Raw genomic sequence first — 14,441 nt, forward strand, 5'->3', positions numbered from 1 at the left:
TTTTCACCCTTTAGGGTCTATACCAAATTTTCAGGCCAACTAACTCACCCTAACTCACATTTCACCATACATGATTAAGATTTTCTTAAAAAAAATAATTAATTCAACTATTTCATCATCCACGATTCGCCAATATTTTTTTTTTAAAAAATGACATTGTGAACTCCACTGTCATCCATACAACTTCCTAGTTGAAGAATTGCAAAATCAGAAACTCAGTCCAGATTGATGATTTTCAATAGAGATTGTATATATATACATAAGAGACCAAATCAATAGCATACAAATCAATCGGGTGTATACAAACTTTCTCCAATTGATGATTTTCAATAGAGATTGTAGCAATCATTATAACAAACTTACAATAGCTTGAATTTTGGGCTTTTCAAAATCAACAATATCCTAATTTTTTACTCTAATTTCACCAATCAAACACTTACAAGCCAACATAACCCATTAATTCAAATTCACTACTTTGCCATTCAAAAATCAAAAGCATAATATTTACCTAGCATTAAAATCACTCTAATTGACATGTATAAACCCAAACTATATGAAACCATTAATTCGAATCCACCAATTTTCCTCTTGAAAACCAGCTACCAAATATCCTAAACACATCAAAACCCATTATGAAAAATTCTGAAATCAACAACATTTACCCACAATCCAACAACAACACTCACATATAGCAGAAACATACAACATCACAAGCACAAATAATTCGACAAAACAATAACAAATCACCATTTTAATTTCGTTCTCAACCCACAAAACCAAAAACCCTAAATCGCAACAAAACGATAATCAATTGCCCAAAAAAATCAAAATTTTTAACAAATTAACAACTACATGATTGCGTAATCAAACATACCTCAACAAATGGCTATGATTCTTGTTGTTTTCCCCAAATTTGGCCACAATCGAGCTCGTGTTCTTCACCAACCTTCGCGACAAATTTCAAGATAAGGCAAGAATAAAGGAATATGAAAAGGGGATAGAGATGAAGCAAACCGTGGTTTTTTTTGGGTGGGCCCACATGACTTAACCCAAGGTACTCAATTTTTAATCAAGGGTACTCAATTGTTTGAGTGAATTAATTGTTTTTGGCCGGAAAATGGGTAAGAGTACCCAAACGGTGAAAAAAAAAACAACTAAGTACCCAAAAGGTGAAAAAATCAATAATTGAGTACCCAATTATTGTCTTAACTCCCATTATTGTTATTAGCCATTTTTACCCTCAGATAATTTGTAAAATAAACCTCCACCAATTGTACGTATACGATACGATGAGAATTATTTATTAACCCAACCAATATAAGAAAGTAGTTTACGTTTAATCATTATTTAGTCAAAGTACTACGAAGTAAGAGTACATTTTGGGTTACAAAAAATTTCATATGTGACTAACCACACCGTGTAATTAGAGTTATTTATTCATGGGTTACCCGATCATGGTTTACTCGGTTAGAAACTATTCGTTTAGGAGTTACTCAATCAGGGGCTACTTGGTCTGGAGTTACTCAATTGGTCAAGGATTACTCAATCAGAGGTTACTCGATTGATTAAGAGTTACCCGTTTAATCTTTTGGTGTGTGTTGTAAAACGCGATTTAGGTTATCAAATAAAAAAAAAATAAAAAAAAAAAACACAAAAAAAAGTTACATAATTATAGGGAGTATTTGTGCTTTTCCCCTCTCTCTCCCAGTCTCCCGCTCGATCTCTCTGTAAGATCCCCATCGAAGCGCACTCCACGCTCTCCGTTGATAATTCTATCCTCCATTGAAGCAGCTTTTGAGGTAAGATGTTGTTTCTTTTTGTAATTATTGAATATCAATTTCACATTCTAGGATATATCGTTGATTTTATCTCAATATAGTCAGTTTAGGGTTCTTCAAAAGTCGATTGTTGAACCATTTGTCATTCTAGGGTTACGAAATATCATTTTTGCTAGAGAAGAAAATCATGTGATTATTCGAGCCTAATTTTATAATTGAATCAAATTTATCACTAATGTTAGGATGGAACGATGAAATGGGACCTTTTCTCCCTAACAGTATGTGATTATCAAGCCTAATTTGATAATTGAATCATATAATTTTCCTTTGGGGTTGGCAACTATGAAATTGGACCTTTATTCCCTAAAATTATTTGATTTTCGAGCCTAATTTGATTATTGAATAAAATTGTGCTAAATGTTAGGATATAACTATGAAATTGGACCTTTATTATCTAAAATTATGTGAATTTTTAGCCTAATTTGGTATTGAATAAAATTGCATTTAATGTTAGGATGGAACTATGAAATTGGACCTTTAATCCCTAAAGTTATGTGATTTTTTAAGCCTTAGTTGATAGTAGAATCAAATTTGCCTTCGATGGCAGGGCGGCTGCCCCTTCTTCCAGGGACGGGCCTAAGCAGGATGCTAGAGTGAGGGTTGGAGAAAGGCATGAAGTTGTTACATGCCCAATGTATTAGTAATTTAAACCTTGAATTCCACATGTTTTCCCTGTTTTCCTTTTTACTATTATTACTTTTCCCCCACCCCTTCAATAGTGACCAGCATATAGACTGCTTCATAAAGATGATTATAGATCTTGTAAAAAAAGTGTGACATGCTTTATTTATAATTCGTATGAGAATTTTTGTGCTTCGGCCATAGATTTTACTCATATAATCTTTTTTCTTTTTGAGTTGATTGGTGATGACTCTGATGAGTGATGAGTGGTTTGTCTGGATGTACGGGTCTTCTAATGTTGGGTTGTGGATTGTAATGGCAGGATGTCAACCTTGAGAAACTTGAAGATAAAGACTAGCACCTGTAAGCGCCTTGTTAAAGAGCTAAACTCGTATGAGATAGAGGTCAAAAGAGAAGCTGCTAAAACAGCTGAGATGAAGGAGAGAAGCGCTGATCCTTATGACCTTAAGCAACAGGTATGGCTGAACAGTCCCATGAACCAACTTAAACAAAAATTAAATTTATTTTATGATTTTCTGCTCATTTCCTCCCTAACTGATTTCCTCTATTTATATATTTTCTCACTTCTTTTCCCTCTCGCACGTCTAAACAATTAGCTGCCCTCCTCTCAATTTAAGAATGACAGACTAATTTTTTTTTATCAGGAGTCCAAGAGTGTCTCTTTACCATAGGCTAGTTTATTACGAAAGTTTTCTGAGAAACATTGGTTAAGGCAGAACTTTTATACATGATGAGTTAAGAAAGGAACTTAGTTGCTTCTTTGATTATTTAGATCTATTGAGACGTTAGTGAAAGAAAAATGGGTTCAAAGGGTCTGTTGTTAACTATGTTAAGCAATAGCACAAAAGTTACCTCAATTCTATTGAAATTTTTTACATGCACAGACTTGGGAGTTGGGGGCCTTGGGGCCACCGTTCTTTGATTAAATGTGAGCTGGTTTTGCACGATTGTTTTAGTCTTAATATATGATGACAAAGCAGTTAAAGACTTATGGTAACTATTTGGATAACTTGAGTCTAAAATGTATTCTTTATCCCAGATTACAGAGTCCTACTTAAAAAATTATTTTAGGCTTTGAAGCTCACGCCAAAGGCTTTTGCTTAATTCCCAATATTCATTGTAAAATGATCAATGATGCCATTATTAGGTTATTATTATTGATTCTCATAGGGAATATAGCTGTCAATTCGAGTAAACGGGTCGGGTAAGAATGGGTTGGGTCAACTCGGGTCGAGTAAGAATGGGTTGGGTCAACTCGGGTCAATTCAGATTAATTCCATAACCTATGCGGGTCGGGTTTGGGTTGGGTCATGCTTGAGTCGGGTCACGTCGGGTCATCTTTCTTATCGGGTTTGGGTCGGGTTAATAAAAGGTCGGGTTACATTCGGGTCGGGTGAACAATAGGTCGGGTTTAATTAGCGTTTTCATGGGTTAAAACGGGTTAGAGTAATTCTCGGGTTCGAGTCGGTTTTAGTTCAAGTCAATAATTTGCGGGTTAGAATCAGGTCGGGTCATTCTCGGGTTTGAGTCGGGTTCAGTTCAACTCAATAATTTGCGGATCATAATCGGGTCGGGTCATTTTCAAGTTGGGTCATTCTTCAGTTCCACCCACCCAATTGGTCTCTCAAGACAAGATCGGGTTGAATTTTTGGGTTTGGTTAGTAACAGATCGGGTTGAATTTTTGGGTTTGGTAAGTAATAGTTAAGGTAAAATTCGGGTCGGGTCAATAACAAGTCGGGTTGAATTTGTGTCAGGTTAGTAAAAAGTTGGGTTAATTTCGAGTCGGGTTTGTAACAGGTCGTGTTAAATTCAGGTTGAGTTAGGAACTGAACGGGTTGAATTTAGGTCAGATTACTAACAAGTCAGGTTAAATTTGGGTTTTAACGAGTTAAAACGGGTTTGGGTCAATTTCATTTCAAGTTGGGTTTGGTGCAAGTAAATTAAATTGGCCGTTGTAAACCAAACGGTGCAAGTTGTAAACCGATAAATTGTCCGTTTAAAAGCAAATTGAATGGTTCCACACACCCAATTGGACTCCCAGATGATATTTGGGGTCATGACAAACATTTTGGCAATTTTTATTTCCGGGCGAAAAAAAAATCAAAAAATTCCAAAATTGTTCTTATATCCATGTTTTTTGAGAAATTTTTGAGGTTGAGTACGGTGTCGAAAAACCTTTGGATTTTAGGGAATACATCTCACGGTCTTACGCTTGGAACCATATATGATCATTATATGTTGTCATAAATGTTCGTGGTAGGCTTGAGTTAATGAAATCGATGCAAGTTGTTAAACGGTAAATTGACCGTTTAAAGGCAAATTGGATGGTTCCACCCACCCAATTGGACTCCCGGAGCGTATTAGTGACCATGGTAAATATTTTGGCAATTTTTATTTTCAGAGGGAAAAAAAGTTAAAAAATCCAAAATTGAAGTCCAATATTCCCGCTTTTTGAGAAATTTTAGAGGTTTCAGGGTCCGGTGTCTCAAAATCTTGAAATTTTAGGGAATATATTTCAGGGTCATATAATGTCGTTTGGAACCATATATGATCATTATTTGTTGTGATAAATGTACGTGGTAGGCTTGAGTTAATGAAATCGGTGCAAGTTATAAACCGGTAAATTGGCAATTTAAAGGCAAGTTGGATGGTTCCACCCAGCAGGATATTAGGGACCATTGTAAACATTACGGTAATTTTTATTTCCGGGCGAATAAAAGTTAACAAAATTCCAAAATTGAAATTTTATACCCACACATTTTGTGAAATTTTGGATGTTCGGGGCCTGGTGTCGAAAAAGTATTGAAATTCTAGGGAATGCATCTCGGGGTCATATAATGTCATTTGGAACCATATAGTATGAATTATATGTTGTCATAAATGTTAGTGGTAGGCTTGAGTTAATGAAATCAGTGCAAATTGTTAACCGATATATTGGTCGTTTAAAGGCAAATTGGATAGTTCCTCCCACTGGACGCCTAGAGGGTATTAGGGACCATGGTAAACATTTCGACAATTTTTATTTTCGGGTGAAAAAAAGTTTAAAAAATTCCAAAATTAAAGGCTAATATCCACTCGTTTTGAGAAATTTTTAAGGTTTCGGGGCCCGGTGACGAAAAACTTTGATATTTTAGGGGATATATCTCGGGGTCATATAATATTGTTTTAAACCATAAATGATCATTATATGTTGTCATAAATGTTCGTGGTAGGCTTGAGTTAATGAAATCAGTGCAAGTTGTAAATCTTTAAATTCGTCATTTAAAGGCAAATTGGATAGTTTCACTCACCAAATTAGACTACCGGATTGTATTAGGGACTATGGTAAATGTTTTAGCAATTTTTATTCACAAGCGAAAAAAAGTCAAAAAATTAAAAAATTTAAGGTTAATATCCGTGTTTTTAAGAAATGTTGGAGGTTTCTAGGCCTGGTTTCGAAAATTTGAGATTTTATGGGATACATCTTGGGGCCATATAATGCCGTTTGGAACCATATATGATCATTATATGTTGTGATAAATGTTTGTGGTAGTCTTCGGTTAATTAAATCGGTGCAAGTTGTAAACCGGTAAATTGGTCGTTTAAAGGCAAATTGGATGGTTTCACCCAGCCAATTGGACTTCCGAAGGGTATTAGGGACCATAGTAAACGTTTTGGCAATTTTTATTTCGGTGTGAAAAAAGTAAAAAAATTCCAAAATTGCAGATTTATATCCACGCATTTTGCGAAATTTTGAAGGTTTCGGGACTTGGTGTCAGAAAAGTGTTGAAATTCCAGGTAATATATCTTGGTGTCATATAATGTCGTTTGGAACCATATATGATCATTATATGTTGTCATAAATGTTCGTGGTAAGCTTGAGTTAATGAAATCAGTGCAAGATGTAAATCGGAACATTTGTCGTTTAAAGGCAAATTGAATGGTTCCACTCACCCAATGGGACTCTCGGAGGATATTTGAGACCATAGTAAATATTTCGTCAATTTTTATTTCCGAGCGAAAAAAGTAAAAAATTTTCAAAATTGAAGGTTAATATCCACGCTTTTTGAGAAATTTTGGAGGTTTTGGGGCACGTTGTCTAAAAACCTTAAGATTTTAGGGGATACATCTCGTGGTCATATAATGCCATTTGGAACCATATATGTTTATTATATGTTGTCATAAATGTTCGTGGTAGACTTGAATTAATTAAATCGGTGCAAGTTGTAAATCGGTATATTGGTCGTTTAAAGAGAAAATGGATGTTTCCACCTACCTAAGGGACTCCTGGAGGGTATTATGGACCATGGTAAACATTTCGGCAATTTCTATTTCCAGGTGAAAAAAAGTAAAAAAATTCATAATTTAAAGGCAAATATCCATGCTTTTTGAGAAATTTAGAGTTTTCGGGGGCCAGGTGTCTAAAAGTCTAAAAATTCTAGGAAATACATATCAAGTTCATATAATGTCGTTGGAACCATATATGATCATTATTTGTTGTCATAAATGTTCAGAATAGGCTTGAGTTTATGAAATTGGTGCAAGTTGTAAACCGGTAAATTGGTCGTTTAAAGACAAATTGGATGGTTCCACACACCCAATTGGACTCCCGGGGGGTATTAGGGACCATTGTAAACATTTCGGCAATTTTTATATCCGGGCGAAAAAAAGTTAAAAAATTCAAAAATTGAAGGCTTATATCCTTGCTTTTTTTAGAAATTTCGAAGGTTACGGAGCCCGGTGTCGAAAAGAAATGAGATTTTAGGGGATACATCTCGGGGGTCATATAATGTCATTTGGAACCATAAATGATCATTATATGATGTCATATATGTTCATGGTATGTTTGAGTTAATGAAATCGGTGCAAGTTGTAAATCGGTAAATTGGACGTTTAAATGCAAATTGGATGGTTTTGCCCACCCAATTGGACTCTCGGAGGGTATTTGAGACCCTTCAGCAGTTTTTATTTCCGGGCGTCAAAAATAAAAAAATTCCAAAATTGAAGGCTATTATCCACGTTTTTTGAGAAATTTTTGAGGTTTCGAGGGCAGGTGTCTAAAAGGCTTGAAATTTTAGGAGATACATCCCGGGGTCATATAATGCTCTTTGGAACCATATATGATCATTATATGTTGTCATAAATGTTCGTGGTAGGCTTGAATTAATGAAATCGGTGCAAGTTGTAAATCGGTAAATTAGTCGTTTAAAGGCAAATTGGATGGTTTCTCCCAACCAATTGGACTCCCAGAGGGTAGTATGGACTATGGTAAACATTTCGACAATTTTTATTTCCGGGCAAAAAATACTCAAAAAATTCCAATATTGAAATTGAGAAATTTTGGAGGTTTCGGGGTCTGGTGTCGAAAAGTCTTGAAATTCTAAGGGATATATCTCGGGATCATACAATGCCGTTTGGATCTGTATATGATCATTATTTGTTTTTATAAATTTTCTAGGTAGGCTTGAGTTAATGAAATTGGTGCAAGTTGTAAACCGGTAAATTGGCCGTTTAAAGGCAAATTGGATGGTTCCACCCTGCCAATTAGACTCCTAGAAGGTTAATATCCACGCTTTTTGAGAAATTTTAGAGGTTTCAGGTTGAGCTGTCAATTCGAGTAAACGGGTCGGTTTGGGTCGGTAAGAGTGGGTTGGGTCAACTCGGGTTGGGTCAATTCGGATTAATTCCATGACCTATGTGGGTCGGGTTTGGGTTGGGTCATGCTTGAGTCGGGTCACGTCGAGTCATACTTCTTGTCGGGTTTGGTTTGGGTTTAGGTCGAGTTAATAACGTGTCGGGTTACATTTCGGGTCGGGTGAACTATATGTCGGGTTTAATTCGGATTTTCATGGGTTAAAACGGGTTAGGGTAATTCTCAGGTTAGCCTTAAATTTGGTAATATTCAAATTTAGTTGAACTCAAATTTGGTGTTCAAGTAACTATAACTAGATAATTATCATTTTTATCAAGCTAATTATTTCCTTTGACTATAATATATATGGCAATATACTAGAGAACTATAGTTTATAATTTAGGAAGATAATTATCTCCTTTGACCATACAACAAATATATACTATATTTAATTCTTAAATTTGAGGTTGATGCTCTTTTTTTTTTTTGATCGACTTGGTCTCCCTAGACAAAATGTTTTGATCAACAATAATAAGGTGGTCTAAATTGCATTTAAGGTGATTTGAAATCGGGTTGGGAACAATTTAGGTTGAATTTAGGTCGGGTCAATAATAAGTCGTGTTGATTTCGAGTCGGGTTAGTAACAAATCGAGTTGAATTTTTTGGGTCAGGTTAGTAATAGGTCCGGTAAAATTCGGGTTGGGTCAATAACAAGTCGGGTTGAATTTGGTTTAGGTCAATAACAAGTCGGGTTGATTTCGAGTCGGGTTTGTAACAGGTTGTGTTAAATTCGGGTCGGGTTGAATTCACGTCAGGTTAGTAACAAGTCGGGTTAAATTCGGGTTTTGATGGATTAAAACGGGTTTGAGTCAATTTCGGTTCAAGTCGGGTTCGGTTCAGGTCAATAATTTACGGGTTACATTCGGGTCGGCCATCTCTAGGTTAGTTCATGTTCAGTTCTCACATAATCGGGTCTACTCGGGTCTAGGGTTGGTTTTTAGGTCGGGTCAGGTCAGGTTTGGGTCACCATTTTCTCGGGTTCGGATGGGTTGGTTAATAATCGGGTTTGAGTCTGTATTTCGGGTCGGGTCAACTTTTGACAACTCTAATAGGGAAGTGATGCAAAGGGGAGTAGTATGCTACCCATATCCTTTTGCCATCACCTTTCCAATTTCTAATTGTAGCTATATGACTTATCATGTTATCAATGTTACATCCATTCTAGAAAAATGTTTGTATTTTTCTCTCAATTGCACCATAATATTGCCTTTTAGATAGAATTAAGTAGCAGTTGCTAGAATACAGTCTTACTTTTTAACTTCTAAAGAAAAAGCATTTTTTCTCTCTAGCCTCCTTGATTCTACATCAGCCATATGCCTGTGGAAACAACTATTTTCAGTGATTCTGTGATTGTTGTTCTCAATGCTCGTTTATTCTCTACTTCCAGGAGAATGTGTTGGCTGAATCTAGGATGATGATTCCTGACTGTCGCAAGCGCCTGGAGTCTGCACTGGCTGACTTGAAGGGAACACTGGTACAACTTATATCATCCTCCACGTTTGATATCTCTTTCTCAGCTGCCAGAATTTTGTACATTATTCAATATTCATAGGGTAAACTTCTGCTCGAGTGCTAGAGGCATGAAACCACTGCCCTGTTTGTCTTAGGACATGAACATATTTCAATGAATAGACAACATAACACAGGTGATCAAGATGAGATGTAGTTCTTCTGTTGCTAATGTCTTATTACACAGTTACTCAGAACTATAGCTCTATTAATATTAAATAAAGCTCCCTTTTTTGTTATATTCATTTAATCAATCTACTTGCAGGCGGAGCTGGAAGAGTCTGGCGAGAAAGAAGGACCAGATGTCGATGATGCTCGAAGTACCATTGCGGATGTTGAGAAAGTGTTTGAAAGTGGAGATGCATAGTAAAAAATTTGAATCACAAATTAAGATTCTATCTAATGTAAGAGGTTGTGCACTCAGGAAAGAAGTCTGTTGAGGTTTTGTGGTGTAATTGTAGAAATTACTGAAGCTGTCAGTTCTCAGGTGTGGATGGCACAGTTTATAAATTTTCATTTATTTTTAGCCTATGACATGAACTTCCTTGCTTTTCTGGCCTTTTGAAAACTGACTGATCTTCTTGTTGACTTAGAAAATCAAACTCAATCAGTGGTTCTTAATACTTTGTACTACGTTTTGAGTAAATAATTGAAAGTAATTACCTTAGTTTGATGTTGCATATCAAGAAATTGTGTAAAACTTTTGATCTTAATGTTCAATTCTGATTTTTACTGAAGATAACAGCGCTATACTTCATTGTTTGTGATGGCATTAATTTGAGGATATTAGTTCTCATTTGGCCGAGTGTTCAATACCTATACTCGATGTTTAACCGTTATGATACTTTTTTGTGAAGACTGTGATTAAGATATGTTGCTTGATTGCCTATAAAAGATTGAAATACTGACCAACTTCTTGATAAAGATATGTTGCTTGATGGTTCAAAAGCTCGAAATACTCCCCTAGATGAAAACAGCTTTTCTAACTCCTTTACAATATCTTGGTTATATTTCCAACTCCCACCATATATTGTAACCATTTCTTCAAAGTTATTCCAAAATTCAAAATCTCACGCAAAGATTAGTTTCTTGCCTTTTCTACTGTTTAAAAATAGATAAAGTCAGTAACTTTGAAATCATTTATTATTAGACCATATATATAAGAACACAAGCATGCCAAAAGAAGATGCTTGCTTGCAAGAAATGTAAGGGTAATCATGAAAATCAACAAGAAGTTTTCCCTCCCAATTCACCCACAGCACAAGCTAAAGCTAGAGAATACCGAGATCCCATTCAATTGCAACGGATGCAAGGAAGCTGGAATTGGGTTAACATACAAATGCCATGCTTGCGATTTCAACCTTCACAAGGTATGTGCCTTAGCACCTTCAACCCTAAACCATCCCTTCTACAAGAAATGTCATTTCAAACTCCACAACATTCCCTTAGGCTCGATCTTAAGGTTATGTGATGCTTGCCATAACGAAGTTCAAGGGTTCGTGTACCATTGTAAGAAGTGTGGGTTTGATCTTCATCCTTGTTGTGTGAGTTTACCTCAAGTGCTGAATGATAGAGAACGTGATCTTTACTTGCATAACAAGCTATCAAGGCCGTGCCATTATTGTAGTAAGAAAGGGCAAGGTTGGGCTTATGTATCTGAGTGCAAGATGTATAATCTCCATGTATCCTGTGTTAAAGAAACGCTTTTGGAGAGTTGGGAGGCTAGATACTTGAATGTTGACAAGAGCTTGGTAAGGGAGTTGGAGGATAGGATACCTAGTCTTAAGGGGACTTCGACAAGTCATCGCGGTGATGGATCCGACAACGGCGACAATTTGATCAGGTGTTGTGAGATTGTAGGGAGTGGTATTAATATCATTGTGTCCGCAATCTTAGGTGATCCTACAGCACTCATTGCTGGGGTAATTGGTGGGTTATTCTCTAATTAATAGGGAGGAAAAGAAGAAAAAATGTTAATGTGAACATTTTGTGAATATTGATTATAATTTATGTGTGTTAATCTCCAAATTCAATTTCGACAATTGTACATAAATTATACGAAGCACAAGTCTAGTGACTAAAATTCGTGTCTATGTTTGGAAAATATTGAGCACAAATACGCTCAAATGATTGGTATAGCAATTCTTAAATATTTTATGGAGCTCTCGATTATGAAAATGCTATGTTTTTTTGACAGAAAATGTACTTAGAAAAAAAAATACCTTACCGACTTACGGTATATTTGTATAACGTTCAAAAAGAAAATAAATCGTGTTAGTGAATTGTACGTTATGGAATTGAATTCTCTTACAAATTTATTTTGGTGTACTCCTTAACGAATGAATATTAGCCAATATATTAAGTATAATTAATTAATTATTGCTGATCCAAATTCAACGTCACATACTAGTTATATTATTATCCAAGGTTCATACAAACAAAGCATATACGTCTACAATTATCGAATATCCAGATTATTCCAGCTATAGCCTATAGCTCATAATTTTTGTTACCATTGATGCCAGATTCTCTCTTATAAATACAACATTACTAACCACAAAATCAACTCAAATAATCAAAATATATACACAATTTTATTTTTCAATAAAATAAAGATAGTTAACTAAGCTAGCTATTCTCATATGTACATCATGTACAATAACCGTGTACATGAACGTAGTATCATTGTCCTATTAGTCCTACTCTTGCTGCTGCAAGCAGTGACATGGTCCGACGCGACACGAGCTCATGTAAGAATCACAAACATGATGGAGGGGATCAATGCTCGTATTCGTTGTCTATCAAAACACGGTGGAGGGGATGTAGCGGAGCAGGATGTTCCATATCAAGGCTTGTACGAATTCGGGTTTACGCCTAGTATACTTGGTATAACCAAGTATAATTGTGAGTTTGTGTTTGATAACAAATCACAATGGTTTCAAATATACAATGAACACAGAGAACAAGGTGTTTGCTGGAGAATGTGTTGGTGGATTATTTATCAAACTGGTCCTTGCTATGTTTATGGGATTGATAGTGATATTAATGAATTAAATGGTGGTCCTTATCAGTGTTTTCCTTGGAACAATTAGTAATTTATATGTTTAGTACCTAGTGCAATAATGAGATTATTGGATTTTTATATGCTCGGATCCTAGACATACCTTGTACCTTAAACTATTGGATTTTTATACAGTTATAGTTTTCGGAGGATTGTGATTTATATTTGGTTTCGAGTTTAAGTCAGACTACCTTAATTCAAAAGTAAAGCAGAGTAAACTAGCTCGACCTATCAATCAATAAGGACAATAACCTGGCAAGTAAAGACCTACACCTTCCCTATACATTATATTTGATAAGGATCGAATGATTGATAAAATGCAATAAATTGGTTTTTCATAAGGGGTGGAGGGAGTAATAAAATATAATTGATCAAACAAAGTAAACCAATGAACTAACCAACAATGGAGTTTTAATCAAGACCTAAAAATATGATTAATTATCAAATGTTCAAGAGCAACAATTTAATTAATTACTCAAACTTAATAAAATAAGTAAATTTCAGAAAGATTGATTGACATGGAATTATTATTGTAATTCTGATGCATGCATGAAGTATTCTCATCCTCAAATTAAATTTATTTCCATTATTTATATGGCTATAAATTTTCATCAAATGATAAAAACTTTTTAACGATCAATAATTTGCATGTCCGATAATTTGATATACTGTATATGATTTTCAGACGGGCTATAATTAATTAAGTAAGCTCATCTCGATTTTTAAAAAAGTTTTTTAAAGGAACTTATATATGATTTCTAAACACATATAATTTGTTACTCGTTTTTAACTCTAGGCGTATGTATGCTCCCCATTAATCTCCTGATTATGAATTGCTTGCCTTAACTACCGCGAAAAGCTTGGAGATTTTCCAAACAAATAGAAGCCTATATTCAAAGAGTTTCCTAGTCCAACAATCTTCCATTTCTCAATCTCTCTTCATAATTATTATGGCCCTATAAAAGCCAAATAAAAGTTTAGGTTTAAATCCCATAAAAAAAAAGTCTTTAAACTCAGCATAATATAATTTCCTACACCAAAATGTATCAAATTATGCATAAACATGCTATTTTCTTCCTCCTCCTAGTTGTATCTCTCCATGTAATTGGTACATGCGAGGCAAAAACAACGGTTAATATTTATAATCAGTTGAAGGGGAAGTCGAATCTTCAAGTTCATTGCAAATCGGGGGACGATGATCTAGGGACACATAACATCCCATATAAAGGGGTATATGATTTTAGCTTCAAACCAAACTTACTTGGTTCAACTTTATACTTTTGTAGCTTTAGATGGGGAAAATAGTTTAAGAGATTTGATGTTTATAAATACTCAAGAGATGTTGATAATGTTGATAGTTGTGGAAGTATTTGTTCGTGGAATATTTATGAGACAGGGCCTTGTAGGGGTAAGGGAGGTGGATGTTTTGATTGGAAAAAATAGATTATTATGTTATATTCACATTAAGACGGCGGATTATGTTTTAACATTGAAATTTTGATTATAATTTTATATTAATTATAGTGTGTAATAATAATCCTACAATTATAACTGTAATTGTGTAATGGTTTTATTTTATATCAAACTTATTGAAGCAGCTTCAATTCTTTTTGTATAAAGTATATATAAAAAGCAGCTTCAATTCTAATTAGCCTTGTTTTTCAAAAAGTTGAATAGTTTGCACATATATGATATTTACAGTAAATTTGTTATAAAACC

At 34.9% G+C, this 14,441-nt stretch overlaps 3 protein-coding genes across 3 annotated transcripts; all 3 read left to right on the forward strand.

Annotated features, from left to right (window-relative positions):
• Positions 1-1,549: 1,549 nt before the first annotated feature.
• On the forward strand, positions 1,550-10,341 carry LOC110682175 (tubulin-folding cofactor A-like). The gene is made up of 4 exons (XM_021858442.1): positions 1,550-1,799; positions 2,782-2,935; positions 9,540-9,626; positions 9,927-10,341. The coding sequence occupies exons 2-4, from the start codon at positions 2,783-2,785 to the stop codon at positions 10,026-10,028; spliced, it is 342 nt and encodes a 113-aa protein (XP_021714134.1). The 5' UTR covers positions 1,550-1,799; position 2,782; the 3' UTR covers positions 10,029-10,341.
• A 486-nt stretch (positions 10,342-10,827) lies between these two features.
• On the forward strand, positions 10,828-11,963 carry LOC110737903. Its single transcript, XM_021918252.1, has one exon. The coding sequence runs from the start codon at positions 10,879-10,881 to the stop codon at positions 11,608-11,610; it is 732 nt and encodes a 243-aa protein (XP_021773944.1). The 5' UTR covers positions 10,828-10,878; the 3' UTR covers positions 11,611-11,963.
• Positions 11,964-12,312: 349 nt separating this feature from the next.
• LOC110737427 (S-protein homolog 18-like) lies at positions 12,313-12,753 on the forward strand. Its single transcript, XM_021917792.1, has one exon. It carries the CDS (start codon positions 12,313-12,315, stop codon positions 12,751-12,753), a length of 441 nt encoding a protein of 146 aa, XP_021773484.1.
• Positions 12,754-14,441: the final 1,688 nt, after the last annotated feature.

The sequence above is a fragment of the Chenopodium quinoa genome, unplaced genomic scaffold, assembly GCF_001683475.1.
Source record: "Chenopodium quinoa cultivar QQ74 unplaced genomic scaffold, ASM168347v1, whole genome shotgun sequence".
Lineage (NCBI taxonomy): Eukaryota > Viridiplantae > Streptophyta > Magnoliopsida > Caryophyllales > Amaranthaceae > Chenopodium > Chenopodium quinoa.